Source organism: Suillus subalutaceus, assembly GCF_016647625.1.
Source record: "Suillus subalutaceus strain FC151 chromosome Unknown DFJ58scaffold_57, whole genome shotgun sequence".
Lineage (NCBI taxonomy): Eukaryota > Fungi > Basidiomycota > Agaricomycetes > Boletales > Suillaceae > Suillus > Suillus subalutaceus.
The window spans coordinates 233,603-258,707 of record NW_024540306.1 but is presented as its reverse complement, the minus strand read 5'-3'; the positions used below and the strand labels follow the sequence as shown (position 1 = coordinate 258,707).

Here is a 25,105-nt window from a genome sequence, read left to right as displayed (position 1 = left end):
GGAACAGTAGGTCGTTTGGGATCAGGCTCAGTCCGTACTCTCGCGAACGAGAAACCAGAAAAACCCCGGAAGACTCGCACCAGACGCTCTGCAGTGGCACTGAAAGCCAGATTCTTGACGAATAAAGTCGTCCCAGCAGACAAAGAAAGCTCGTCCGCATCAGCACCGCTGCCAGCTTCCTGCTTGGCGATAGTGATCGACTTGAATGCAGTTATCAGCGTACGGTCAGAGTTCCCTGCTGCATCCGCAGTCTCCTGGAACATGCCCATGACCCTTCTCCAAGTAGACGACACTACTTCCGAGACGTCGGTAAGCTACAGCTCGAAAAGCCTTGGCAGCTTCATCTGCCTGTTCGAATTCCACCCATCATGGTACCTGCCGGTGGTACGATGACGCGGCTGAGTTCCCCGTGTAACTCGACATCTCATCCGCAGTGGTGCCATAGGGGATGTTATTCACTAGTATGTAGTATCAGACCGCGCGGGAAGAAAATGTCGACAAGATGACCCCTGGGACTCAAGGTATGACTTCGTCTCTTGGATAACGTGTCTCTGCAAGCGCAAGCTGACCACCGCATTGTCTGACTCAGGATTCAGAATATCTGCCTTGGCAATTCCCATTCAATCAGATAGACGATGCCACCATCGCTCTGCACATGCATTGCATGAGATCTCAATATATAGTGCGTAACATGACAAAGGCTTGACGAACATTCGGGTACAACATACTCCAATTGAACTCCGCCAGCTGTGGCTTTACGCCGAGAACTCCTCTATCTTTTAACATTCGCTTTTCCCTCGCTTACTACTTCAAACTTGCCTTTACGGTCAACAGCAGGAATGATGTGGAGAAGACGACTTGGAAGACGTCTTGCAGTGCTCATACGCCGAGAGGGCAGATGCGGCTGTAAAGACACGTAGGCTAGACCCTTCGACTGCTTAGACAAGCGGTCAATGGTATATGGACCTGTCAGGATAGGGATGAGTCGAGGTGATCAGCGACACAATTAAAATGGGAATAAAAATCAGATAAATTTTCTACTATTGGTTCCCGGGGATCAGCAAATCCTTGGAGGATCAGATGTCCCTAAATGTTTATCATCAAGAAAAAGCAAAAGAAATGGAGAATACACGACAAGGCTGCGGGATACTCACCTGTGCAATTTCCCCGAGCGGCTGAAATAGCTCCATGACCTCGGCTTCCGTACATGAGAAGGCAAGGTTTCGAAGAAATAATCGAGACGTGTGCATAATCGTCTTTGTTGTCGAGTCCTGGTGTTCCTCAGGAATGGCGCCAACCTGGTGCTCGTCATCTGATTGCTCAAAGACTTTATCGGGTAATGAATCTGACACCAGGTTCATACGTTGTCGCATCCATTCGAAGTCCATGACAGCCTCATTACTATCTGGTCCATCGGATGTGGTCATTGTCTCCGGAGGGCCGGTCGGTAGTACTAAATGTGATTCCTTAGCTTCATTTGCCCACGATGGACCCTTTGTCGTGCAGGTTTGCATAGCATCCATGAACTGATCTAGCGAAGAGGCTGGAGCGCTTGTCTTACCATTCTTGTCCGCCTTGTGAACATGTGGTCGCGATGACGGTCCTGGGTCTGCAGCAATGTCTTCCAGGCGTCTTCTCTTATTTGGTCGAGGAGCTAGAGCATCCTTCACGCCTTGCAGATATATTTGTAAAACGAAACACCGACACTTGGGAAGCAAAAACTTACTGCGACAACCATGACATTAATTCGCATCGAGTCGATGAACGTGCAGTCAAACGACGAAACCGAATCGACGCGATGTGCCGTCCTGCTTGAGTGAAAAATTCAGATCTGTGATGGTTGCAGAGGGAGCACCTTGTTGTTCGAAGTGCTTTTGAGGCGATCTGGCGTGAGGTACGCGGGTAGATTTTTCACAATCAAATGTGAGGACAAGAGCAACACCAATTCAAACTCCGACTGGACGTACCCGTCTTGTCATTGCACAAACTGGAAGCGGGGTTCGAGCTTGCACTCTACTGGTAAGTACTCTTGCCCTCAACGAAAGAAAAGGTATTTGTTGGATGTGGTGAGATGCATCGATGTGTATGACAAAATGACGTACGCGGAAAGAGTGGAATTACCCTATTTGTACTTGTGTTGGAGCCTTTTTTGAAATTCCATCGGGGCAACTTTCCGACATCATCTCAAAGTCAAACCTCGAGTGTTTCTCTCTGACGCGTTCACCTTTCGAACGTCATCTCAAAATCCGACCTCGAGTACTTCGAATTCTCTAGTACTTCTCGCCTTGTGTATATGTGTCCGTTACCACCTGCCATAACACCCTCGATAATTCTACCCCCATGCCAATCACGTACATATAGCAATCGTTCAGCTTTTCTATGCAGTGCACTATGCAATACATTGGATCCCACATTTTGCCTTAGTCTTGTGCTGCTAGAATGAGTACCACGTTTCGAACAACCTATGATGAGAGTAACATGTTCGATCTGCATCACGGTACACTTTGAGAGTCACAACACGTCCCCCAACTCACACTAGCTGTCGCTTTCACTGTTGGCTGACCTTGACATTGCTCTCCCGCTAATCCTAGTTTAGCCGCCTCAGCGCTTACTGCAACCACACAAGCGCCCTAGACTACCTCAACAACATGGAAAATACACGTGTAACATTACCTCAACCCTCCACCCCTTCCTCTCCCCTCACCCCAAACTTCATCCACAGTTCCCAAATCCCCCATTCCCGTCTTCTTCTACTACCCTTTCTGTCTACCATCCAGCCCATCCTCAATCCTGGTCGTTCTGCTTCATCGCACTATCATGCCCGGTAGCTTAGAAGGCCGATATATCAGACTTGAGAGTGAGTTGCTTCATACCACATTCGTATCTGTTATCCTCACATTCTATCTACAGTTATCAGTGGAAAAAATATCAAAGTTCCCTCCTTGCGCATCCCCGCAGGCATCCATGTGTCCGTCAATCTCGACTCGAGCAGACGCTGGAAATCAACAATCGGTGTCCTATCATCCGACGAATCTATAACGTGGCGCGATAGTGTGACCTTGTACATGTTCATCCAGACTTTCCGACGCAACTCGAGGACTGATCTTGTGTTTGTAGATCATCAGATGCGGTCACCTACGTTATCAGTGGAGATCAGGGCTTCCTTCGAGCTCGATTGCATGCTAGGCAATGGAGAAGTTGTCGGAAAACTTGACAAATCATGGGATGAGCTGCTAGATCATGGAAATGAGCCTTTCGGTGAGTAACCTCCTTCCCACTCATGCGCGTACACTCACATCTTGTAGACATCTCCTTTCCGTCTGTTCACTCTTCCCTCACACTAAAGGCCACGGTTCTACATGACTGTGACTATCAGGACAGCGCACTGCCTGACGTGAGTAACATCAGCCTCTGTGTTGTTCGCTTTTGTAGACGGAACACCTGCTGTAGTCCATCGTTGAATGTCAGATTGCTCAAGACACGGATGCGGGCCATGAACGATTTGCCACATACGTGACAAGCGAGACGGTCTCTCACCTGAACGATGCTGCAAAGCATTTTCAGTTGGTCCTGGACCAATGTCCGGTCGGCCATCCTCACCGAGCAGCGGCTCTCACAAACCTCGCGTGGGCCCGCCTTGAAGGCTACATTCAAAACGATTTTCAAGACATCGACTCTATCACTTCTCTCTTCCGCGAAGCCCTTGCATTGCGTCCGCAGGGCCACCCCGATCATCCCTTATCCATCTATAACCTCCTTAAAGCGTTGATCTGGCGCTACAGCAAAGAGAACTTCGCCGTCGTCTATATCCAGGAATGCGCGCAACTGTCCTGCAAGCTATTGCCCCTCTGTCCAGAGGGCACCTACCTTGGTAGCATCGCGGCAGGGGCAAATGGCGTCGATTATGTGATCCGCTCATGCAACAATCTTCCAATAGATGCATCCGATGAAGGGATCCACCTTCGACGAGTCGTACTCGAGCTTTGTCCTCTGGGCAGCGCACACCGTCCGAAAGCACTCGACAACCTTGCACAGGCAGTTGAAGCACGCTTTGACCAGCGCGGCACCATTGAAGATCTAGCAGAGAGCATACAACATAAGCGTGAAGCCGTTTCTCTGTGCCCCGAGGGACATTCTGAACGCGACACCTACCTGAATAACTTGGCCTACGCACTCCGGTCCCGCTTTGATCACCAAGGCAACTCAGATGACCTCAATGAGGCCATCTCTTTGTATGAAGAAGCGCTGCGCCTGTGCCCTGTTGGGCACAAATATCGTAATACCTCATTGGACAACCTAGGAGCTGCCCTCTGGACCCGTTTCAACCAACGTGGTGATGTTAATGACATCATCAGATCCATCACCCTCCAACGCGAGGCTCTGACGTTGCGCCCGCCTGGGAATCCATATCGTGTCAACACGCTTAACATCCTTGCTGTTGCGCTCCAAGCCAGATATGAGAAATTGGATGTCAGCGAGGATCTCGACGAGGCCATCAACCTCTAACCGGGATTCACTTCAGTTAAGGCCGCATGGCCATCCTCGTCGCCATACAGCTCTTCACAATTTGAGCTCGGCGCTCCGTTCTCGTTTCACGCAAACTCGGAAGAATGAAGATATCGAGGAGGCCATTCGACTCTGCCAAGAGTCGTTGGAGGCTTTACCTTCACTGCACCCGGGTAGATATTTCAGCTATGGGTGGCTGCAGCAAGCCTATTTGTCTCGTTACCGAGTGCAAACACAACTCTGCTGACTTGTCGCTCGCTGTGGAGAACTTCAGACTGGCATCACGACATCCTACGCAAGGATTTCCGGGGCGCATCAAAGAGGCTATAGACTGGACTCGCAATGCAGAAGTCTATCAACACGACTCTACCCTCGAGGCATACCAAACGTGCCTGGAGCTTTTCGACAACCACGTGATGACGCGATCAACGATTATCTCACGACGCGAGGCTGCAACTGCTTTTCGCAATGCACAATCACTGCCGGTTGATGCAGCCTCGTGTGCCATCCGTCGTGATGATCTGCGACGAGCAATCGAACTCGTGGAGCAGGGTCGTGGCCAGCAATGGTCGCTGGCCTCTCGACTCAGACCTCCGCTGGAAGACCTGAAGCTTGCAAGTCCGGAACTAGCTCACAGGCTCTCAGAGATCAACGAGCGCTTGTCTGATGCTCAGGGTTCCGCCGGCAGCACTGACCGAGCTGCTGCTGATCGAGCAGCGATATATTACAGGAGACTTCAGGAGCAGTGGGGAGCAGTGGTAGCTGAGATCCGTAATCTCAAAGGCTTCTCGCGGTTCTTGCTCCCGCTTTCATATGAAGACTTGCAAGCGGCAGCACGTCATGGCCCAGTCATCATCCTCGTCGCAAGTCAATACTCGTGCAGTGCCATCGTTGTCCCGACGTCAGGAAAGCCACACCACGTTCAATTCCCGCGCGTCAATCTCACACATCTGGAGAAGCTCAAGAGTGACTTTGCGAGGGAGATACGACTTGCATCTTTTATGCGACCAGAGGAGACGAGGAAGGAATTGCAAGTTCTCTTGCGGACAATATGGGACGAGATCATGCTCCCCATCGTCATCGTCCTCCAGCGCGATCTCAGAGTAACGAGCGGCTCTCGAATCTGGCTGTGTCCAACTGCAACCTTCACTTCCATTCCTCTTCACGCAGCTCACCCCTTTCGAACGAAGACAGACGGACGACGTGAACTATGCCTGGAGGACGTCTACATCTGTTCTTACACGCCGACACTTTCAGCTCTGATCAGATCTAGACAGACGATGAAGAAACGCGTTACTTCCGTCATTCGTCGCAATCGGACAAAGTTCACCGGGTGCGGGGCAAGGCGAGGCGCTGTTGACTGTTGACAGCGAGCTTGAGCTCGTCCGCAAACTCGTCCCCGCGACGGCCAACTCCACCACTCTCTCCGGCGACGATGCCACTCGAGCAGGTGCACTAGATGCTTTGCAACACAACACTTGGGTGCACCTCGCTTGTCATGGGAAGCAGGATCGCGAGCAGCCTTACTATTCATGTTTCGCCATGAAAGACAAACCTCTCACGTTGCTCGATATCATGGAGAAAAGACATTCCTCACGCTGAGTTCGCATTCTTGTCGGCGTGTCATACCGCTGTTGGAGATGAGGAGACACCGGACGAAGTCATCCACCTCGCAGCTGGACTCCAGTTTTCCGGGTTCAAGAGCGTCATTGGCACGCTGTGGGTGGTCAACGATGCTGTCGCGAAACACGTTGTCGAAGCTTTCTACAAGAAGATAGTCAAGGGTTTGGAGGATAGTGATATGATGGACTGTACGAAGGCGGCCTGGGCACTCAATCGTGCTACAAATGCCGTGAAGACGAAAGTGCCGCTCGAGCAGCGGATGGTTTTCATACATATTGGTGTGTAGTTCTATGTCGTGTTGCTTTGATCTAGTCCAGTTCTTCAGGTTATTCTCTTTCGTCTATGCTGTACTTAAAGTTGTAGGAATTACTGTACTACCCTCTGTGTCGCACTCCCGGAGTATGAACGGGGCTGGCTGACACCGTGTCATTCACCATCGCACCACAGATATCCCACGTACGAAGATGTGAGCATCATCTTAAGGTCGTCGTAGGGTGGGGCAAGAAGTACAATCCTTCTGCTCTACCCCAACCACAGTAAGAGCACAACTAAAGGCGGCACTCATTCACAGGGATCGACACAAGACCCGAGTCCTAGCTTCCTACATAGCGCATAGTACTTAATTGACTTTGATTAGACATGATGGTGTACAAGTAGACATGAAAACAGGGTCCATAAAGGTTAAGCGTTAAAGATCAGCAAAGTCAGTGCACACTCGGCAGAAAATCGCATCTCCTATTTCTCAGCGCCGGGTAAAAAGGACAAAATCTTTGACACGCATCATGAGCGTGTGGGGTATCTCGCGTTCCTCCTCCTTCTCGGATTCCACGCAGCGGGTGATGTACTTGTACCGCATACCACCCTTCCCGTCGGGGACTTGTTCGCGCCTGACCGCGTAGCCCCGCTGAGGGGGCGGCAGATGCGCCGGGTACTGCCCAATCGTATTGAGGAGAGAGAGGATGAGAGTCGAAGAGGACTTACATCATGAAGGGCTCGTCCGTCGTGAATGACTTCTTGCTTGTAAACCTCTGCTTCTTCGTATGGCTTCTGCAGGGGCCGTACAAATCAGCACGATATCGACAGAGGAAAGGTGATGTATCAACCTTCACAGACACTAATTTTCCAGTGCTGGTCGGGAGGGATTTCTGCAGATGAAGGCCTCAATCAGCATAATATCCAAAGAGCAAAAGAGAAACTACTAACATGCAAGAAACGGTCGCACTTTTCGCAAACGGGCTTGCCGTTGAACATCGCTGCTTCTTGACCCTAAATGCAAAGACATGTGAATTGAGACGACTGTAAAACAAGGGGGGCATACCTCTTGGATCGCGATGACTACAGAGCAGTTGGTCATCGAGCACACTTGTTCCATGATTCGAGTAGATAGGAAAGATGTGATGAGAAGAGGAGGACTTTGAGATCAAAACTTTCAGTGGTGAGAGATGATGAGCGAGTGAGGATGAAACATGGCGGCTTTTATATGAGACAGAAAGATACAAGCAGTGGCAAAGTGTGGAAGGTGGGAGCATGGAGGTCTGAGCACCGGTAGAAGAATGATAGTTACAACGTAGTGGAACAAGCGCAAAGCCGAGCCAAGACAATGCACCGTAGCACGTGAACAATAGAACAGAGATGTGGCTGCATGCAAGAGTGCTCCGACGAAACAGATGTGGAATTCCCTACATTGAGGTTTCTGAAAACGCAGGAGAAGGTGGAAATACTAATGCTCGCCTATCCACAGTGCTCACTTTGTGGCAGGCGATTATCACCGAAACATCGAGCAGTCTACTCGTCGCTGTGTTGTTGCACTGGCATGTCATAAGCCTCTGCAAAATCACAGCGCCAAGTGACACTGAAAAGAAAAGGATCTCGAGAGCGAGGGTGCGATTTGTGTACGTGTCGACATCTAAAGCGAAACCACCAAGCGCAGCGTGCCCACCCCCCAATACAAAGGACAAGGGTATTGCAGAGAATAGTAAGTGGGGCAGTCACGGCACTTCGTTATGATGAAGTAAATCCAGTCTTGAGCGCATGCGGGATATGTTATCTGCGCACGAAGGAGGGGGGTGTTAGAACACGACTTCTGCAAGGGTTGAGCTGAGAGGGACATTAAGCAGTTCATGGCTGCGTGCCGCAGCCGGTGCAGTGAATGTGAGCTAAACCCTCTTTATTGATGTCGCTGAACTGCACGGACTTGCAAAAATGTGACAAATGTTCGCAGGAAACGAGGGGCGGGGCAATGTGCGGTCACTGGGAGACGTCGCGTAGCACTGCTGGCGTGCATACGTCTGCTCGATATTGAGCCAATCGATAGCCTCGTTCGCGGGCAGCGCATCCAGCTAAATATGACAGACCAGAGCCCGGAACTACTGAGCCTGCGATGGCGTCAGACCAGTCATAAATGAAAGCCTCGTCGACCCGCGTCATGTGTTGCTCGTGCTCTCGACATTCGCCAACTTGTGCGTGACTTGTATGGCAGGGACAGATCTCACCGTCCTTGTTGGTGTCAAGGAGCATTGCAGCGATGAAGTAGCCGTGCTCATCTCACCGAATCCGCTTGTGGAGAATTGTACCCAATCGCTGATCATCTGCGAGGTGAGTGCCAAGACGTGGGTTGTCGTATCGCGCTTGGCGGTGTTGTTGACAGCCTTTTCTCTGCCATATTCGAGATGAAAGGCAAAAGACGTTTGTGCACCAGCAATGCGACTTCGAGTATCAAAGACATGAGTGCAGACAACATACTGACGAAGATGAATAGACTCATCCACGAAAATCGTAATCGTTATGGCCAGATTTAATAGGGAGACGAAGAAAAAAAGATCATGTAGGACATTGGAAACCAAAATCGGGAAGAGGGGTCCAGTGAGACTCTCGACGAAAATATTGAGAGAAAATATAGATAGAATAGCATTGAGCGGGTAGAGAGAGACAGGTATGCAGGTTCGCGGGATAGTATGACCGTACTAGGACCGTGATGCCGTGGGCGCTTAAACTGTTGGAGCTGTGGAGCGAACACCAGGCAAGGAAAACACACCTGTATAAGACTTGCACAACGACCTCCCTCCTGGCTTGAATCTCCAGTGAACGAAACGCCCACTCCATTGCAGCTTTTGTTTCGGCATTCGTCTTTCTGTGTACAAGTCAAGTACGTCTGGATTCTGAGTAAGTAATAGATTCATATGGTATTTGGTGGTAAAAGCTGAAATTATGACGTACCCATTAAGTGGATCCCAAACTTATGGAGTACCAAGCCTTTGCGAAGCACAAGAATTCGTCGACGAAGCCTTACCGAAAGATCAAAGTAGATGCCAGCACCAAACACATCCTACACCTACCCGGTGGACAGCGGATCATCACCTATTCATGGGATGGGTCATTTCGAATCTGGGACTTGGAAAGGGGCGCGCAGGTTGGGAAGGAATGGGAAGACAAAGATATTGGAGTGGAGACTATAGCATTGTCGCCGGACGGCAAGACCATGGCAAATGGGAGTTTGGATGGTGCAGTGAAATTGTGGAACATCAACACCGGCAAGGTCATCAAAAATTGGACGGGACATACATCATTGGGAGTGAAGTCTATATGCTGGAGTCCAGACGGAGGGCGAGTATTGAGTGGATGCCAAGATGGAACATTCATGGTGTGGGATGTCACTGAGAACGAAGAGACTATCCTTGGACCAATCAAGGCAGGGGATATCTTGCACGCGGTTTGCTACTCACCTGATGGCAAGACTATTGCCACGGGCGGGGACGACCTCAAAATCTGGGATGCCGACACAACTGAATTGCTCAAAACACTCGAGGGAGGAGCAACGTGCCTAGCATGGACCTCGAATGGCAAAAGGCTTCATTGCTGGTGGAATCGAGATCACGAAATTCAACACAGCCACCTGGTCACAAATAGCTGTCATTGACCTGGACGAAAACTTCGCCGACAACATTTTACTATCTCCCAACGAGCGAATCCTCGCAAGCACGTCACTCAACAAGACAGCACAACTATGGAACCTCGAAACCAACCAATCTATCGGAACACCACTTTACCATGAAGAGGACGTGATCAATGCGACTTTTTCTGCAGATGGAAAGTTCCTCGCCACTAGCTGCACCGATGGCCATTACACATGGGATGTTTCCTGCTATCGTCAAAAAAGCTGGCCTTCTGTCAGATATGGTAAGCGTAATACATATCATTCCCAATGATGCTGACAACGGCTCCCTCAGGCTGATGATGCTACACCACGACCAGTTCCAAAAATGAAAGGTTCTCGTCAAATACCTGCAGGGTTTTTTGACTGATGCACTGCGAGATGCCAATGTACGTGATTTCTATCCGCGATCGAATGCCTTTGGCAAATATGTTAGCAGTTGCGTACTCGTCTATCCCAATCCAATAGGGCCAAGTAACCGTCCACCATCACCTCGTCAACGCGCCAACAGGTCGCTTCTCCTCCTTCTTGCGCCGCTTCAAGCCACATGGGGCAACCTGAGTCCGACACCCAACCCCGATCCCACCCTCTCAGCTGGACTCGAAACATAGTCTCTGGCATGATGCGCAGACGAGATGGATCGGACATCCAGCTGCAAGAGGTCGAGGTCCCTTACACAGCAGGCAAGCCTGTGCATTTGTTCTCTTTCACGGTTCTTCTTTATCGCTGACTCCTCTTTGCGCAGAGGAACTATCATGCGAGAAAGAAAAAGCCAACTACTACTAGTTCATCTCGACCTCCCAAGACTCATCCCACCCAGCAACACGGTGGAGCAACACAGAACACACCATCATCATCACAGCTGCCACCTCCCACTGCCACTGCCAGTTCTCACATCACTATAAGAGTTGCCGGATGGCGTGCTCGTTTCATGGTCTGGCTTTGCTGCAGTGCCTATTGAGAACACAACCGGTCAGACCGGTCAGCCTTAGGAAAACCGACATTTTGGCTCCGTGTGTTATTTTGTTGTCTCATTCAATTCTTCATGACTCTCCTCTCGTCATCTTGTAATATTTCTTAGTTGGTTCATCACCGTGTAGTATGGTGGGGACCAATTGTATCCATTATTGTACGCTACTTAGTAATACTTGGTCGCTTTGGCCAACGTATGAATTTATGAATGGGATGTGTTGCTTATTTACCGTCGAGCCCCAAGACTCGAAACCACGATTTGCCACAATGCCGCCGCTTATCGCACTGGTAATGAAGCATATTGATGTCGTGCTCTAGCTATGAATCATCGAGCTCGTCTTCTTCCTCGCTGCCTTCTATCCAATCCTCATTCACCATGTCTACGACTGTATTGATGGTCGCTTTGGACATCCTAGGCATAGCGCCCGGTCGCAAGAGAGGATGATGTGCTTCTTGAAGCTCTTCCTCAGACTCCTCGCCACTCTCTTCGCCGTCGTTGGCATCACTTCCACGGTTGTCTTCCTCCTCCGAACCATCATCAGGTTGGCTACCGCTCCCGACGTCGCTCGCTTCTGAATCTGACGAGCTGCTATTATCAATATCTTCCGACGATGCAATCTCGTAGTCCTCATCGTCCGAGTCTGAGTCATCCCACGCGGGACCATTGGTAGCAGTGTTACCGCCAATAGACGGTCCCTCCTCAGTCGTTGCCTTCTTACCACTTGTGGCTTTGGGGGGAGGTGGATCGGAACCTTTGCCAAACAGGTGTTTCCGCTGTCTCGCCCACGCATTGATGGGGTCTTGTTCTCTCCCGTCCACCATGGAGAACTCCGTCTCGAGAATGTCTCCCTCTGCATTCTCTTTATCGTTGTGCTCTTCACCAGACGGCGATATCTTTCTCCCTAGGATAACGGAACACGTGCGCCCCGTGGCACTGATCATGCGAATACCATCTTTTGGGACGAGATCACCAACGGCCCAGAACTCGCATGGTTTACTCTCTCCCCAGAGAATTCCTGAATCGAAAAACCATAGAGTTCCAGGTTTGGCGGCAAAATAGGCATCAATACCGGCGGCGCAATGTCCTGATTTAGAAGTGGCACACGCGCTACGGAATACAGTTGCCGAGGCCTCGAGAAGAGAAATAGGGAGGATGTGCCAAAAACTCGTGTAGGACGGCGAGAGTCTCTTCTCCTTTCGCAACTGTTGACGTGGATGGAGTGGAGGAGCCGGAGTAGGAAGGTAGTGTCGAATTTAGAGGCGCTTATAGCGTCAAGTCCAAATATTATTTGGTGTGGGTTAGAAGTTGTGGCCCTACCCTTTCCAGGTACATCGTTGGATAGCATGACGACTGTCCAATGCTGCTTTGCTTTTCCGCGCGTTGGTACCAGGAATGTTCGTGAAATATTAGAAATTGGGATTGATGCCTCAACCACACGAGATGAAGGATTTATAAAGCGTATCGTTTTTTCGTGAATCGTGATGTCAACTTTTTTGCGAACAGGCGAGGTCGTGGATATCGAAGGGAGTGTAAAAATGGGCCGGTCGTCTACATCCGTAGTTTTTGGGCGCTTAGGAGTTTGAACCGACGCCTTCTTCATCAGTGCTGGCTGCTCGCCCGCGTTTTGTGCCTTTCTGTACAGCCAGGTCTTGAATCGCCCTCATGGCGGCAGGTTGATCTCGTGCCCACCCTAAGTTGGCCGAGGGCCGACATGTCTGTGGGACAATCACCGCCAAACGCAAATGCAAATAGCGTGTCCACAGTAGAGCGGGTATGCTCGGAACTCAGGGAATCTATGATGGACGAGCATTCCGCTGGAAAGTGTTTCGACAATGCGTCCAAGTATGGAGTGCTCGAGCTCATCACGAGATTCTTATCGAACTAGATAGATGATACAGATTAGCGATCATACCTGCTAGATGTTAATTCCTACCTGGATATACTGCAAAGTCACCAAGCCACTACGCAGATTCCAGTCCCAAGTTGCTTAAGGCTATGCCAACTTTCAGTCAGTCCCTCATCGTGGGCTCACGTCACGTGACTACACGCGTCACAAATAAGGCCAAAATTAGAATTCTCAACAACACCGAATTGCCGACCCTAAACAAAGACGCGACTCTGCCTCTTACTGCCATCATAACACCCTTCGCGTCCTTGTTGACTGCATTTCTCACATTCGCTGGTCACTGCTTGCTTGTTTTTCACGCCAAATAGTCTGAGTGATCACACCCCTCAAACTCTTCGTGCTACACCAACGTGTTTGTACATCATTCTACTTTCTTGTAAGTTCTCCATCTTTCGTTGCAACCCTGCCGTAATCTTGGTTGACTGCCCGTAGCGCATACAAGACCTTTCTAGAGTAAAACATTGCACACTATCACACATGGCACCCAAATCTACCGGAGGGAAGTCTAAGTCTGGCGCGCCCACTCAAGCAGCAGGAGGGGTTGCAGGATCCGGTACGACCACGACACCAAGAACGATACAGACTCGTAGTCAGAAAGCTGGCCTTCAGGTCCGTCTTGAGTGTATCTTCCATTGATCAGTTTTCCTGATATAGCCCCTTTTTCTTTACCCCCCTTGTAGTTTCCCGTCGGTCGTATCCATCGTTACCTGAAACAGCGCACGCAGCACAATGTGCGTATTGGAGCGAAGGCTGCTGTTTATACCAGTGCAATATTGGAGTATCTCACTGCTGAGGTGCTTGAACTTGCTGGTGAGTAGGTCAATCCGGATTGAAGACGCTCGTTCTTACACCCGTTGTCAGGAAATGCATCCAAGGACTTGCGCGTCAAACGTATAACACCCCGGCATTTGCAACTTGCTATACGAGGAGATGAAGAACTCGATATCCTTGTTCGCGCAACAATCGCTGGAGGAGGTGTATTGCCATTTATCCACAAGAGCTTGACAGCTGCTTCAGGCAAGAAGAAGCTCGAGGGACAACAGCAGTAGTGGCTGTTGGAATTTTGCAGCAGGTGTTGACTTTATCTATTCATGTCGTGAGCACAGCGATCAGCTGTACTAACTTTATTTTACTTCTGGCTGTTGTTACTTGCATCTATAGTTTTTGTATCAAATGCATGTATGAGACGGGTCGTTCGAGCTGTTTGATGGACAGTTGACCAACTAGTGTCAGTGCCTTTATTTATCCCCTAGTTACTGTCACGGCATAATCCTTACACAAGAGTTGCGATTCTGTTATGCTACAACTCGATCGTACTACATATCCAGGATAATGTCCAGCTAGTCTACTCGTCATGCAATGATCACCGTTCCTCAACTATGAGCTACTCGTGCGTTCCCTAAGGCAGCCGCTTCCCTGCCTCAACTCCCCATAGTCATCTAATTCCTCAAAGTTTTTAGTATGCTCGCTGATGACCTATAAAGGAAATAAGCTTAGACTAATTGTCTATAGCACAAGACTTGCCTTTTGCGTTTTTCCGTCACCGAACCCAGCATGGCCCTCGGGCGGGTTGGGCTGCCCATCAATTGCGATTCCATCTGTAATACTGTATGTGTCAGTGGCTGGCTATCAAATGGCTAACACCTTCTGGCGTAGGTTGAACGCCGAGTTGGCGCTCGCTGGTGAGGGCAGTGTTACCATGAGCTCAAGCTCTCATGCGAGTCTGCCCGGCAGATGACGTGCCTAAGGTAGCACGAGTGGGGTATGCATCATCCGACTGCGCAGAGGTATTCTTGCTATGAATCGCAGAGGAGAACACACGTTCGATATTCGCGGGCAAGGAGACCTGAGTCTGTACAGTGGCACGCGATCCGGAACGTAGTGACTGGGAAGGGTCGTTAAGTTGATGCTGCGGGCTAGAAGTGTTCAATGCGACGTTGTTGGTATTGTTTTGTGAGCTGGACATGTTGACTATTGACTAATGTACAGATCTCGATTACGGGGTTGGTTGTGATTGGGCGGCGATTGTTGAGGAGTTCAGCTTTGTCTTACAGTATATGCATATCGAGGCCGCTGGAGAGAATGACGTCATGTGCGTCTGTTCATTGGGTTTGAGTGGAGACAACTCCAGACAACAACTATATATGTTCGAAGGTGAGGTTTGTGGCACCACCGCACCGTACACTCACTGCACGTGGATAGTACTAGTGAGCGATTGACCATGCGCTATAATTATCTCCGTGGGTTAATTTTGCCGATACTGATTTGCACAAGAGCGGCCTTGAGCGCTTGAGCAGCCATCCTGACGGTGAATCCAAAAACAAGCATGTTGTTAAATGTTGCTAGCCGCTGGCAGCCACTCGCATATGGTGCATTCGTACCCTCAAACAGGTTTTTGTTATACCAGCGCAGCCTTGACTCACTCGGTTGCGTGGTCCGCCACAAATATCATCAGCGTCGGAATTCAAGACCCATCAGCAGCGCTCGACTTGGCACTCATTCCCACCAGCCCGTGTTATTTGCACAATCAGTAGTTCTCATATCTCCGTAAAAAGGTGAGGCTGAGCAATGTCTTTATATATATAATAGAAGCCGATTGTTCATTCATAGACTAGTACCGTACTTGCTCTCGCTAGGTCCCGGTTCATATCAGCTACAACCTCCCTGGTTGTTTTTTTACAGGATTCACTCCCGCGACCTCTGACTAAAGGGTTTGAACTCAAGTACTCAAATAAGTTCACTCTCGCTTTTCCATGCTGTGCATCATGGTTGCATTTGTGCGTCACTGTTGGTCATTGCTATATATACCAGCCTCACGTTGCTCTCCCGATGCAGTGGGTAGTCCACCATGAAGATGATCAGTCCGTCGGCCGCCCTTGACATAGTACTCGATCGTTCTCACTGCCAATTTTTTTCTCCCGATCAGCAGTTCCCACATCTCTGTAAAAATGTGATGCCAGACACGTTCTTTTTAGATATATAAACGTCGACCTGTTCATTCATACTACTAATAGTACTGTACCACTTCTTGTGTCTTCCTCCCTGGTAACGTTACTGGATCTCTTCAACAAGTGGTTCATGTCAGCCACAAACGACAAATATCCTGCTATTCAGTCGCCAAGGACTTGGTCCGGTATGTTATTATCACGTTAATCGGTGTTACATGCCAACAGCTACATCTCCTCCCCCAGTGTCCTGGAAGTCTCACTTGAAAAAACTAGGAAATGCATTCGATGGATCATCCCCTGCTGGCACATGTTACATGCTGCATGCCATACTGATCGTGATACACGTCGTCCTTGTTATGTCTTATATCTTTCAGTGGGAACATCGTGTGATCCTCCCATTCACAACAATGAACGACAATTTTTAGTCTGTGGTACTGAGTGTTTCATTGCAGGCATTTTACACGGTACGTGACCCCCTTTAGCTGATAGGTATACCAATCACAAGGCTCCATCTAGATTTACACGGCCGTTCTACTCTTCCTCACCCAACGGGTTGCGATGTCAAGAATGCTAGCACGCCGTCAGAAATTGACTGTCATTCATGATATCTCTGGTGCATGGGCTGGCCTCGGCTCTGCACTCAGTAGTATCTGGCGACAAATCAAGATCCCTGCTTCATGGTGGGCTGTTTCTGCTGTGACTGCCTACCTTGCAAGCATTTCCGTGCTACACATTACCTCCTCCACTCTGCTACAATTCCAAACGTTCAATACTTCCACGAAGACCCCTGTGCTAACAACGCAAGCATGGCCAACTGATTGGGCGAGTTTGAATACCGTTGTTGCGAACTGGGCACCCATCGTCGCATCCTTACCAGTTGTCAGTCAATTGCCTGGACTGGTTTCTGCAGGGTGGTCCAACAATACAGTCTACGACGTTCCACAAACAAACTCTACGACAGGATCCGCAGCTGTGAATGCAACGACGATAAGCTCGCGTTGTGGATTGCTTCCAAATATCACACACTCGGTGAATGCTGGCACGGTACAGGTAAATTCTTCGATCGGATATGGAACTTATCTTTCTATGAGCGCAAGCTACCCCTGTGCGTCATCATAGTTCCAAACGATGTTTCATCGTTATTTAGGGATATTTACAGGGTCAGACCAAGTACAAGTGCTTTCACCCTACCAGACGTCAGATGGCAATGTAAAACTTCTCCAAGATAATTCGTGGGTGCTATGGAATCTGACTGACAGTTGTTTTACAGGTCAGCGGCCCGGATACTCCCCCTGGTGTTGTCCTTATGGTTTCTACATTATTAGACATTGAGCCTTCTGTACAACAAGAGGTTGCCGTGCCAGTAACCTGGGAAATGCGTAATCAAAGTGAGTCAGCTCTGTTTTGTTTTTTTATAAATTCGCCATGTTACCAAATATTCTGCAGCGTACCCTTCAGGTGTTCCATATGTCGTTGAAGTCTATTTTGTGCAATGCTCACTTTCGGCTGTGACCGCCGGTGCTGTGCTTGACATGCAAACCAACATTCTGGACAATCCTTTGTCCGTGTCGGACTCGCAACCATCAATGCAGTGGGAAATTACGCAGTGGTCGCAGTGGACGTCTAATAGCTGGCAATCAACGGTGTGTTTATGCTTATCTCGAGAGGCTACAAAAGTTCAATGATCCACTGTCGATACAAGATTGCTTCCGTTTTGGCTTCCAATGTCAGTGACGGGTACTCATTTTACAGTTTTGCTGGAAATTCCACTAGCCAGCCCTCAATTGCGGATGCGTTAGAACCTTCCCTTCGCTGCCATGCTACAATTCCTCACTGAAGATTTGATTTATAGGTATATCATGTCATTGTTAGGCTTAAATCTTGAGGTCGAGTCCTATATGCAAGAGTCCCAGGGGGTTGATCCCGTGTCCAACTTCACATTGAGCCCAGATAAGCTAGAGGCTGCCATTGCGCAGGTGGCTGCACAACTCGTTTGGACAGGTATGTGGTCATACGAGACTGTGACTTTCGCAAGCATCTTGCTCACTGTATCACATACTCAGCGGGGCAAGTTGGCCTATCTAATGGAGGATGTGAAGAATATGATTACGGGGGGTCGGCGGCCTATATTGATGAGCAGATTATTTCCCTGCGTCTCAATGTCAGTGTGAACTGTACTGAACTTCTCTCCACTGCTGATCCATGTCATAGATCAACCTTCTTCCTGTGAGCTCATGACGATATCTACACTATGGCAGTTTATCGATGAGCCACTCTAGCTGATGTTTGCGATATCTGCATCGGTGATCATGATAACATTGGCTCTACACATGACAAGAGCATTTGATGCACCCAGCGACAGTCAAGTTGTCATCGCAAATACAGGTGCACTACAACTCTTGTGGCTGGGTTGTCATTCAGCCCCTGTCAATGAAGTCCTGGATGATGTGGAGCATCCGATGGAGGACGACCTGCGCCGCGTAGGCATGATTGACATTTGTTTTGCAAAGTCAATATCCGACGAAACGGAAGAGTTGAGGGGTCCAACCGATAGTCTCTCTCGGCGACAGTTGTTACGATAGGATACGTGGTTTGGTTTGATACTATTAGTTACCACCAGTTCGTGACATTTCGTCCAGTCACACAAATATCGCGAAAAGTGGTATCGCTGATTTCCAAGTCCGTTCGGCACTAGACAGTAAGGAAGGTATACCTATGTACAAAGTGAAGTGACCATATCATGTAATCTAAAATATGTATTGCGAGTTGCTAGAGTGATATAAACCGCAAGATGCGCAGACAGAAATTGCTGTGATGACGTGGATGCGACAGGAGCAATTGGTGAAAACACAGCACCAATGTGATTTTGCCTGGACCAATGGTTTGAACATAGAATGGGTAGAGATCCTTGCATTTGCGAGAAAACGGTTTCTCAAGTTAACTATGAGCTGCTCGTGCCTTCCCTGAGATAGCCGCTTCCCTGCCTCAACTCCCCTTGGCCATCCAATTCCTCATTTTTAGTATACTCCCTGTCAGGAATCCCTGCTCCAGACCTGAGACAGCTACGTACAGAGGTGTGGCACCACCGCATGTGGATAGTGAGCGATCGATTGACCATGCGCCGTACTTATCTCTGTGGGGAAAATTTACCGATACTGATGTGACCATTTCCACAGGAGCGGCCTTGAGAAGCCGCTTACATATGGTGGATTTGCGCCCTCGAACAGGTTTTTGTTATACCACTGCAGTTTTTACTCACCCGGTTGGGTGGTCCGCCACAAAGATGATCAGCATCCCGGGACGGACCATCAGCGCTTCAGCCGCGCTCAACTTAGCACTCGTTCCAGAGTTATTCACACTCTTAGTAGTTTCCATGTCTCCGCAAAAAGGTGAGGCTGAGCAATGTCTTTATCTATATACATACTCTATGCTTTGATCTCGCAGGTGTAAAGGACAGGCATCAATTGACAATCAATTTTGGTAATGACAGTGTGGGATAGTGCTGCCGTGGTCCGGTTCCGAACCACGGTTCGAACCGGACCATTGGTCAGGTTCGTCCATGGTTCGGTCCACGGTTCCAAATATTGGCCGGACCTAACCGGAATGAGGTTCGCGGTCCACTGTTTCCCGAACGGTTCCAATATAGGTTCGGACCTTCCCGAACCGTTCCGAACCCCGAACCGATTTGATCGAAGCTTCCTTGCGACATCGGCGAGGCACACACTTGGTCACTTCGATGTCTGCCCCCATGGTCACTTTGATGGCTGGGATCCTCAGGATTTGCATTGACTTTGAAATCTCTCCGGAGGCTCGCATCCCACACCCCCTGCTGTCCAATAAAGCTCAAGGTACGAACTAAGTGTCAAATCAAGCCCAATATACTTAATACACTGATTGATATATTGTATTGATATATTGTAGGATCCTCCAATGTGTATGGCTTTGGAGATCAGTTTTTTGCTTGGTTCACATATAAAAGGAGCAAGCCCCGCCAGGTGAGTGATATCTTCACTCATACAATGTCTCAATCTGACGCATGTGCCCTTAATGCTGATGGTTCTCTTAAGGATGCCCAGGATATTATTTTTTACAATGATCCCGACGATACTGTCCCACTTTGCCCTCCAGCCTCTGCTCAGGCAGCCCAGCCAACATCATCTACTACTCCCGCAGGCTCAGACACATTCTCCGTGTTACTGAAGGCTGGGCGCAAACCAGCGCCACTTACTGCAGGTGCTCGACGCTTGATTTGCACCTCTAAGCCCTCTGCTCGCCTCCGTGATGCCGACAATGCTTCTTCTCACCCAGCATCCTCAACCCGCAAACGCGCGTTATCTTCTAGTGCGACTGAGCATCTAGTCAAGAAAAAGGTAGCGTTGCAGCTCTCAGCCCCATTATCTGATGATGATGGCTCTCATGCGACTGGTGCCGATACGGATAACGATACTGATCCTGGTGCTGAGGATAAAGACGCACCTGAAGATGAAGACGTGCCTGAAGATGATGATGGATCTGAAGATGATGATGGACCCGATGGACCGACCCCTGAAATCACCTGCGCCACTTTGTCAAAGAGTGAGCGTGCTGCTGATGTTCGCACCGTCTTTACTCGTGATGAAAATAAATGGATATGCAAACCTTGCAAGTACGTATTTAGGACTACATGTGTGGTTACTTAAAGCGCTAATGTTTGTTAGGGATTCTGGTGAACCCGAAAGCAAGTACACCTTTCGGGGAAATATATCCACGCTCCGCACGCATATCTGTCGGTATGTTTGCGTCTTCTGTCTCTTGAATATTTATTAATATCTATCAGGAATAAAACCACTTTCAAGTGTACAAAACGCGCTGTGAAGCTGCGGGCATCACCATGCACCCTCGAGTGGTTCCAACTGATGAGGCTAAATGCCTGTGAGTTGTGCTTGGTGTATTGTGATTCGTGTTTTGCTGATGCATGGATAGTTCAAGACAATCCACCCTTGACAATGTCCTTGTCCCTAAAGCACCTATGTTTACAAAGGCAGGGCTTCTTGACTATATTGTGGAGCTTATCGTTACCAAGGATGAGGCATTGCAACTTGTCGACAAACCAGCCTTCCGCAACTTGCTCCGTTATGTCCGTCCTGCCCTTGCTGAAAGTGATATCCTTCACCGCACCAAGCTTACGGAGACCATCAAAGCCCGTGCAGTAGCCGTCGTTGATGTTATTCGCAAACGTCTCGCAAAGGTGGACAGTCAAGTCTCCATGACTTTTGACTCCTGGACTTCAATCATTGGTGACCCTTTCTTCTGCGTCACAGGTCATTACATCTGGAGCCCAGATGACAAACCCCAGCAATGGGAGTTGCGCCGTGAGCAACTAAGTTTTGAACACATCCAAGGCAATCATAGTGGCCAGAATACTGCGCGCTTGATTACTGATACCATCGACACATACAATCTGCGAGATAAGGTAAGGTTTGGGCTGCTACTATGTACTGAATTTAATAAGCATGTTGCAGGTTGGATGGATGACCTCCGATAACACCACCAATAATGATACCGCCATGAAAGCAGTTGGACATGAAATCGATCCAGAGGGTACTCGGTGGGCACCTGACACACGCCGCATCAGGTGCCAGGAACATATACTAAACTTGGCTGCACGACACTTCGTTGACGGAGTTGTGCCCACTCCTCAAGCTGCCTTGATGAAGAAGATTCGTCAGGCGCTTGATGGTGGCGATGATGCTCAAGTTGATACCTTAACTAATGAGCTTTCTTCCATGGGCGTTAATGATAAGACTGACGACAACGATAGCTTATTCGATACTGGGGATTCGCTTGGCAAAGCTCTTGCCCTCATCGAGCAGGTACATGCTATTGTTATTAGACTATTCTATTTGCTGATCGAGAACCTCAGATCCGAAAGTCCCCTCAAGCTCGCGCATTTTTCCGAAAGGCCTGCTGTCACAACCCTTATAACGAATTAACGCAGGGGCAGAGACTAGGACTCAAACAAAGGTATCACGACAAAGAGAAAAGGATAGCAGGGACGTCTTAGGATTGCTAGCAGTAAGCTAATACAAAAGAGGTTTGAACTGGAGAACTACTGACTACAATGAGCTACCTATATACATAATTGAAACGGAGATTGAATCTGAATCTGAACTAACTAACCAATCATTAAATAGAAAAGAGAATCGTACGATGATCTAAATATAACTACACTATGATGTCATGGAACGTGTGATGGCTGTGCAAGGGTTCTCGAAGGTTCTAGAGTCACGTGACTTGATCGCTTGTGAAAGGAAGTCGTAATCGGGAATGTCGGAGATAGAGGTAGTGGGTGCTAATGGAATAGAGAAGTTCGGATATGTAAAGGATGTGTTTGGGTTAGGGTTTGTGAAGGTTATGGGTACAGACGCTGACTGAGCGCTGACGACAGGCGCTTGTGACGGGCGCTTAACGGGTGTTTTACGAGTGTTTAAGAAAGAATAATGGTTTGTATTTGGAACTCGTGACACCTGCAAAGAAGAGAACGTACCTGAACTTGAGTTGTTGCAGTGGATCAGGACTCGCTGGGCTTCGCTATATAAATGCCTAGACCGCATGTTGCTCTTGCGTCGAGTGAGTTTTTTTCTTTCAATGTTTAAAAGTGGTCTCATGTATATAATTAAATAGGCCGTAAACCGTTTCACAAACCTCGCCGATGAAAGCAAAGAAGTCCCGACTCTTCGCAACAAGTCTTACGACAACTTTAAGCTCGATCATAGCGATTGGAAACACCTTGCACTCGTTCATCGAGTCCTCAAGGAACCAGCAATGGCTCAGCAATCGTTCTCGTCAGCAAAACATCCAACCGCATGGAAAACGATCCCTACACTAGAGTGCCTTGCTGAACGATGGAGATCCATGGCAGATGATCCGCAGTATGCGCCGATTGCCGATGCGATTAAGCAAGGACTCAAGAATGTCGACAAGTACTTCAAGAAAACAAGTCAATCGGATGTGTATTTCATCTGTCTTGGTGAGTACTATCGCTTTTTATATTATTCATGATTGTATCTAATATAATTTAAGTTCTTGATCCAAACTATAAGCTTGCATATGTTGAAGGTCGTTGGGATGCTCAAGACGTTGCAGATGGCAGGGATCGCCTGGAGGCTGTGTTTGATGCCTATTATAAACCGCCGAGTCAGACGCCTACCAGAGAGCAATCTGCTCTGCCAACAAAACCTGTACGCAAGGACTACGGTGATGATTGGATGCGCGAGGCTATTAAGGCGCATCAAACGACCGACCATCTTACTCACAATCCTCGACAAGAGCTCAACTTATACTTGTCTGCGCCACTCGAGGAGACAGATGATATTGTTGCCTGGTGGGGGGTAAGTGATCTTTTTGATGCATTTCTTCGCTACTAAATCTATTTATTAGCTTCACTCGCTGCAATACCCTACACTTGCACGCATCGCGTGAGACTACCTACCCATTCAAGGCAGTTCTGTTCCCTCCGAACAGGCATTCTCAAGCGGAGGTATCATTTCTACTGTGCGACGCAATGCACTCGTGACTTCCACATTCACGGCGTTACAATTGTTGAGGGGAGCATATAGGAATGGGCACCTTTCTGCAGCAGTAGAGGCTGAGGGGCATGCGGCTGCATTGGAGATGTAACTACCAGTATCAACTATGTTTTTTTTTGCCTAGCTGTAATTTTCATTGCGTTCGGTTTGCGTTCGAACCGAAAAAAAACCGAACCTGACCGTTTCGAACCGTTCGCAAAGGTCCAGTTCGAGGTTCGGCGAGTCTGGTAGAACCGGACCTAGGTTCGGTTCTCGGTTCTCGCTCAACCCTCTATGAACCGGACCAAACCGGACCGCGGCAGCACTAGTGTGGGATGACAAGCGAGTGGCTAAGGTCAGGTGTCTAACAAAGGCTATGGTATAGTGTTTGGGCAAAACCCTACAGGGTTTTCGACCGAAACATGCTTTGCACTCCCAAAGGCGGGGGCAAGAGAAGCTGAGATTGGGTGGGTGGGACAACCAGCTCATCTTAGGGAGGCAAAACATGCGTCAGGTCAGGGCAGCGGGGACAGGGAAAGGTGTGTATTAACCTGGCTCAAGCAGAAAGCTTCTGACGTGGACGGACTCTATCCCACACGGGAAGATCATCACTGTCCCTTGGTACACGATCTCCAATGACTCTGGAGAAACGACGATGCCTAGGTGTGATAACACGTGGACGCCGTGGGGGGGAGGGAGAACATGGTGGGAAACCCCACAACAGACGCCTGAAGTGTTGTAGAATGGATAGGCGAGTGGCAAGACCGAGGGAGTTTGAGGGTTGTATGATGAGTGCAGCCAGTGGTCAGGTTTTGCACACTGAACTCCACCAGGCCATCTCCCAACCCCACGATGTGGGTCAATTTGGCATGGAAAACAGGAAGAGACAATGGAGTGTCCCAGGGGGTGTTAAGCTCACGGCAAACAAGGAAGGAGTCTCCAACCCCTATTACTTTGCTGTGGCTGGGAACAATGTAATGATCTGAGCCCCAGTAGTCTGGGCCAGCAAGGTGTGTGTGGTCCCAAGGAGGAGGGAGGCACCCAGGGAGGCAGTCAGGGCCCCACGAGGGGCTGATGGAGGGGTTGAGTGACTCAGTTGTGGGACTGATGCACTGAGGGGGATGCAGGGGGAAGTGGAGGACATCGCAATCAGTTAACAGTGAGGGACGAGGGCATGTTATAACAGACATGACCAAGGGAACGTAAGCCCGGTCAGGGGATGGAGAAGGCCGCTAGAGCCCTGAGCTAACCTACTACAGAGCCTAAGGCTGTCAAATGAGCCTAAGCGGGTTTAATGTCCGTCATTCAGGCTGCAGGGTTGATGCTCGGCCCAAGAGCCAGGTGCGGTGGCACGGACATGATGTGTAACAGCTGCCCTCTGATGATCAAGACAACATACGGCTTGAAACAATGAGCTGTCTGAGAAGGGTATGGGTGGGTGGGGTTTTTTATTCAACAGATCAGCAGTTGAAGAGTGAATATTTCGAGTGTTGGGTACTAGCAAAATATGGATGATGGCGGCGAGAGGAAAGAAGGCGTGTCCTTTTCCCTGACTCAGAATGGGCATAGACTTTGTTCGTATCACGTTGTCATGCATGGTATGGGTACCATACCATGACATACGTAGACAAGAAGTAATCACAGGAAGAGTATACTAAGGTATACTTCATT

At 49.1% G+C, this 25,105-nt stretch overlaps 6 protein-coding genes across 6 annotated transcripts; 3 read left to right on the top strand and 3 right to left on the bottom strand.

Moving 5' to 3' along the window:
- Positions 1-969: 969 nt before the first annotated feature.
- On the bottom strand, positions 970-1,738 carry DFJ58DRAFT_728323 (uncharacterized protein; the record flags this gene model as incomplete). Its single annotated transcript, XM_041385580.1, has 3 exons — positions 970-1,086; positions 1,155-1,664; positions 1,727-1,738. 3 exons carry the CDS (start codon positions 1,736-1,738, stop codon positions 970-972), a joined length of 639 nt encoding a protein of 212 aa, XP_041243637.1.
- A 900-nt stretch (positions 1,739-2,638) lies between these two features.
- DFJ58DRAFT_914276 (CHAT domain-containing protein) lies at positions 2,639-6,669 on the top strand (the record flags this gene model as incomplete). Its single annotated transcript, XM_041395375.1, is given in 8 exon segments — positions 2,639-2,857; positions 2,911-3,258; positions 3,306-3,394; positions 3,451-4,470; positions 4,617-5,839; positions 5,877-6,068; positions 6,088-6,407; positions 6,623-6,669. The coding sequence occupies 8 exon segments, from the start codon at positions 2,818-2,820 to the stop codon at positions 6,667-6,669; spliced, it is 3,279 nt and encodes a 1,092-aa protein (XP_041243636.1). The 5' UTR covers positions 2,639-2,817.
- Positions 6,670-11,208: 4,539 nt separating this feature from the next.
- Positions 11,209-13,042, bottom strand: DFJ58DRAFT_789985 (uncharacterized protein). The gene is given in 4 exon segments (XM_041390246.1): positions 11,209-12,163; positions 12,244-12,603; positions 12,623-12,723; positions 12,758-13,042. 4 exon segments carry the CDS (start codon positions 12,894-12,896, stop codon positions 11,351-11,353), a joined length of 1,413 nt encoding a protein of 470 aa, XP_041243635.1. The 5' UTR covers positions 12,897-13,042; the 3' UTR covers positions 11,209-11,350.
- A 93-nt stretch (positions 13,043-13,135) lies between these two features.
- DFJ58DRAFT_789983 (histone-fold-containing protein) lies at positions 13,136-14,319 on the top strand. Its single transcript, XM_041390245.1, has 3 exons — positions 13,136-13,548; positions 13,620-13,749; positions 13,801-14,319. Exons 1-3 carry the CDS (start codon positions 13,417-13,419, stop codon positions 13,986-13,988), a joined length of 450 nt encoding a protein of 149 aa, XP_041243634.1. The 5' UTR covers positions 13,136-13,416; the 3' UTR covers positions 13,989-14,319.
- A 126-nt stretch (positions 14,320-14,445) lies between these two features.
- Positions 14,446-14,905, bottom strand: DFJ58DRAFT_728316 (uncharacterized protein; the record flags this gene model as incomplete). The annotated part of the gene is made up of 3 exons (XM_041385579.1): positions 14,446-14,537; positions 14,584-14,618; positions 14,679-14,905. 3 exons carry the CDS (start codon positions 14,903-14,905, stop codon positions 14,446-14,448), a joined length of 354 nt encoding a protein of 117 aa, XP_041243633.1.
- A 1,497-nt stretch (positions 14,906-16,402) lies between these two features.
- DFJ58DRAFT_745974 (uncharacterized protein) lies at positions 16,403-18,621 on the top strand. The gene is made up of 8 exons (XM_041387425.1): positions 16,403-16,937; positions 17,158-17,275; positions 17,334-17,530; positions 17,590-17,681; positions 17,740-17,888; positions 17,951-18,048; positions 18,099-18,113; positions 18,167-18,621. Exons 1-8 carry the CDS (start codon positions 16,446-16,448, stop codon positions 18,467-18,469), a joined length of 1,464 nt encoding a protein of 487 aa, XP_041243632.1. The 5' UTR covers positions 16,403-16,445; the 3' UTR covers positions 18,470-18,621.
- The last annotated feature ends 6,484 nt before the right edge of the window (positions 18,622-25,105 follow it).

Excerpts from the sequence above, each read along its gene's own strand:
- DFJ58DRAFT_789985 (XM_041390246.1), bottom strand. The coding sequence starts at position 12,896 with ATGAGCTCGAGCACTCCATACTTGGACGCATTGTCGAAACACTTTCCA. Across the intron at positions 12,724-12,757 it reads ATTTGCGTTTGGCGGTGATT|GGTGGGCACGAGATCAACCT; the intron begins GTCCCACAGACA and ends CGGCCAACTTAG. Across the intron at positions 12,164-12,243 it reads GGCTCCTCCACTCCATCCAC|GCCTCGGCAACTGTATTCCG; the intron begins GTCAACAGTTGC and ends TCTCTTCTCGAG.
- DFJ58DRAFT_789983 (XM_041390245.1), top strand. The coding sequence starts at position 13,417 with ATGGCACCCAAATCTACCGGAGGGAAGTCTAAGTCTGGCGCGCCCACT. Across the intron at positions 13,549-13,619 it reads GTCAGAAAGCTGGCCTTCAG|TTTCCCGTCGGTCGTATCCA; the intron begins GTCCGTCTTGAG and ends CCCCCCTTGTAG. Across the intron at positions 13,750-13,800 it reads TGAGGTGCTTGAACTTGCTG|GAAATGCATCCAAGGACTTG; the intron begins GTGAGTAGGTCA and ends ACCCGTTGTCAG.
- DFJ58DRAFT_745974 (XM_041387425.1), top strand. The coding sequence starts at position 16,446 with ATGTCAAGAATGCTAGCACGCCGTCAGAAATTGACTGTCATTCATGAT. Across the intron at positions 17,531-17,589 it reads CTAATAGCTGGCAATCAACG|ATTGCTTCCGTTTTGGCTTC; the intron begins GTGTGTTTATGC and ends TGTCGATACAAG. Across the intron at positions 17,682-17,739 it reads CAGCCCTCAATTGCGGATGC|GTATATCATGTCATTGTTAG; the intron begins GTTAGAACCTTC and ends TTTGATTTATAG.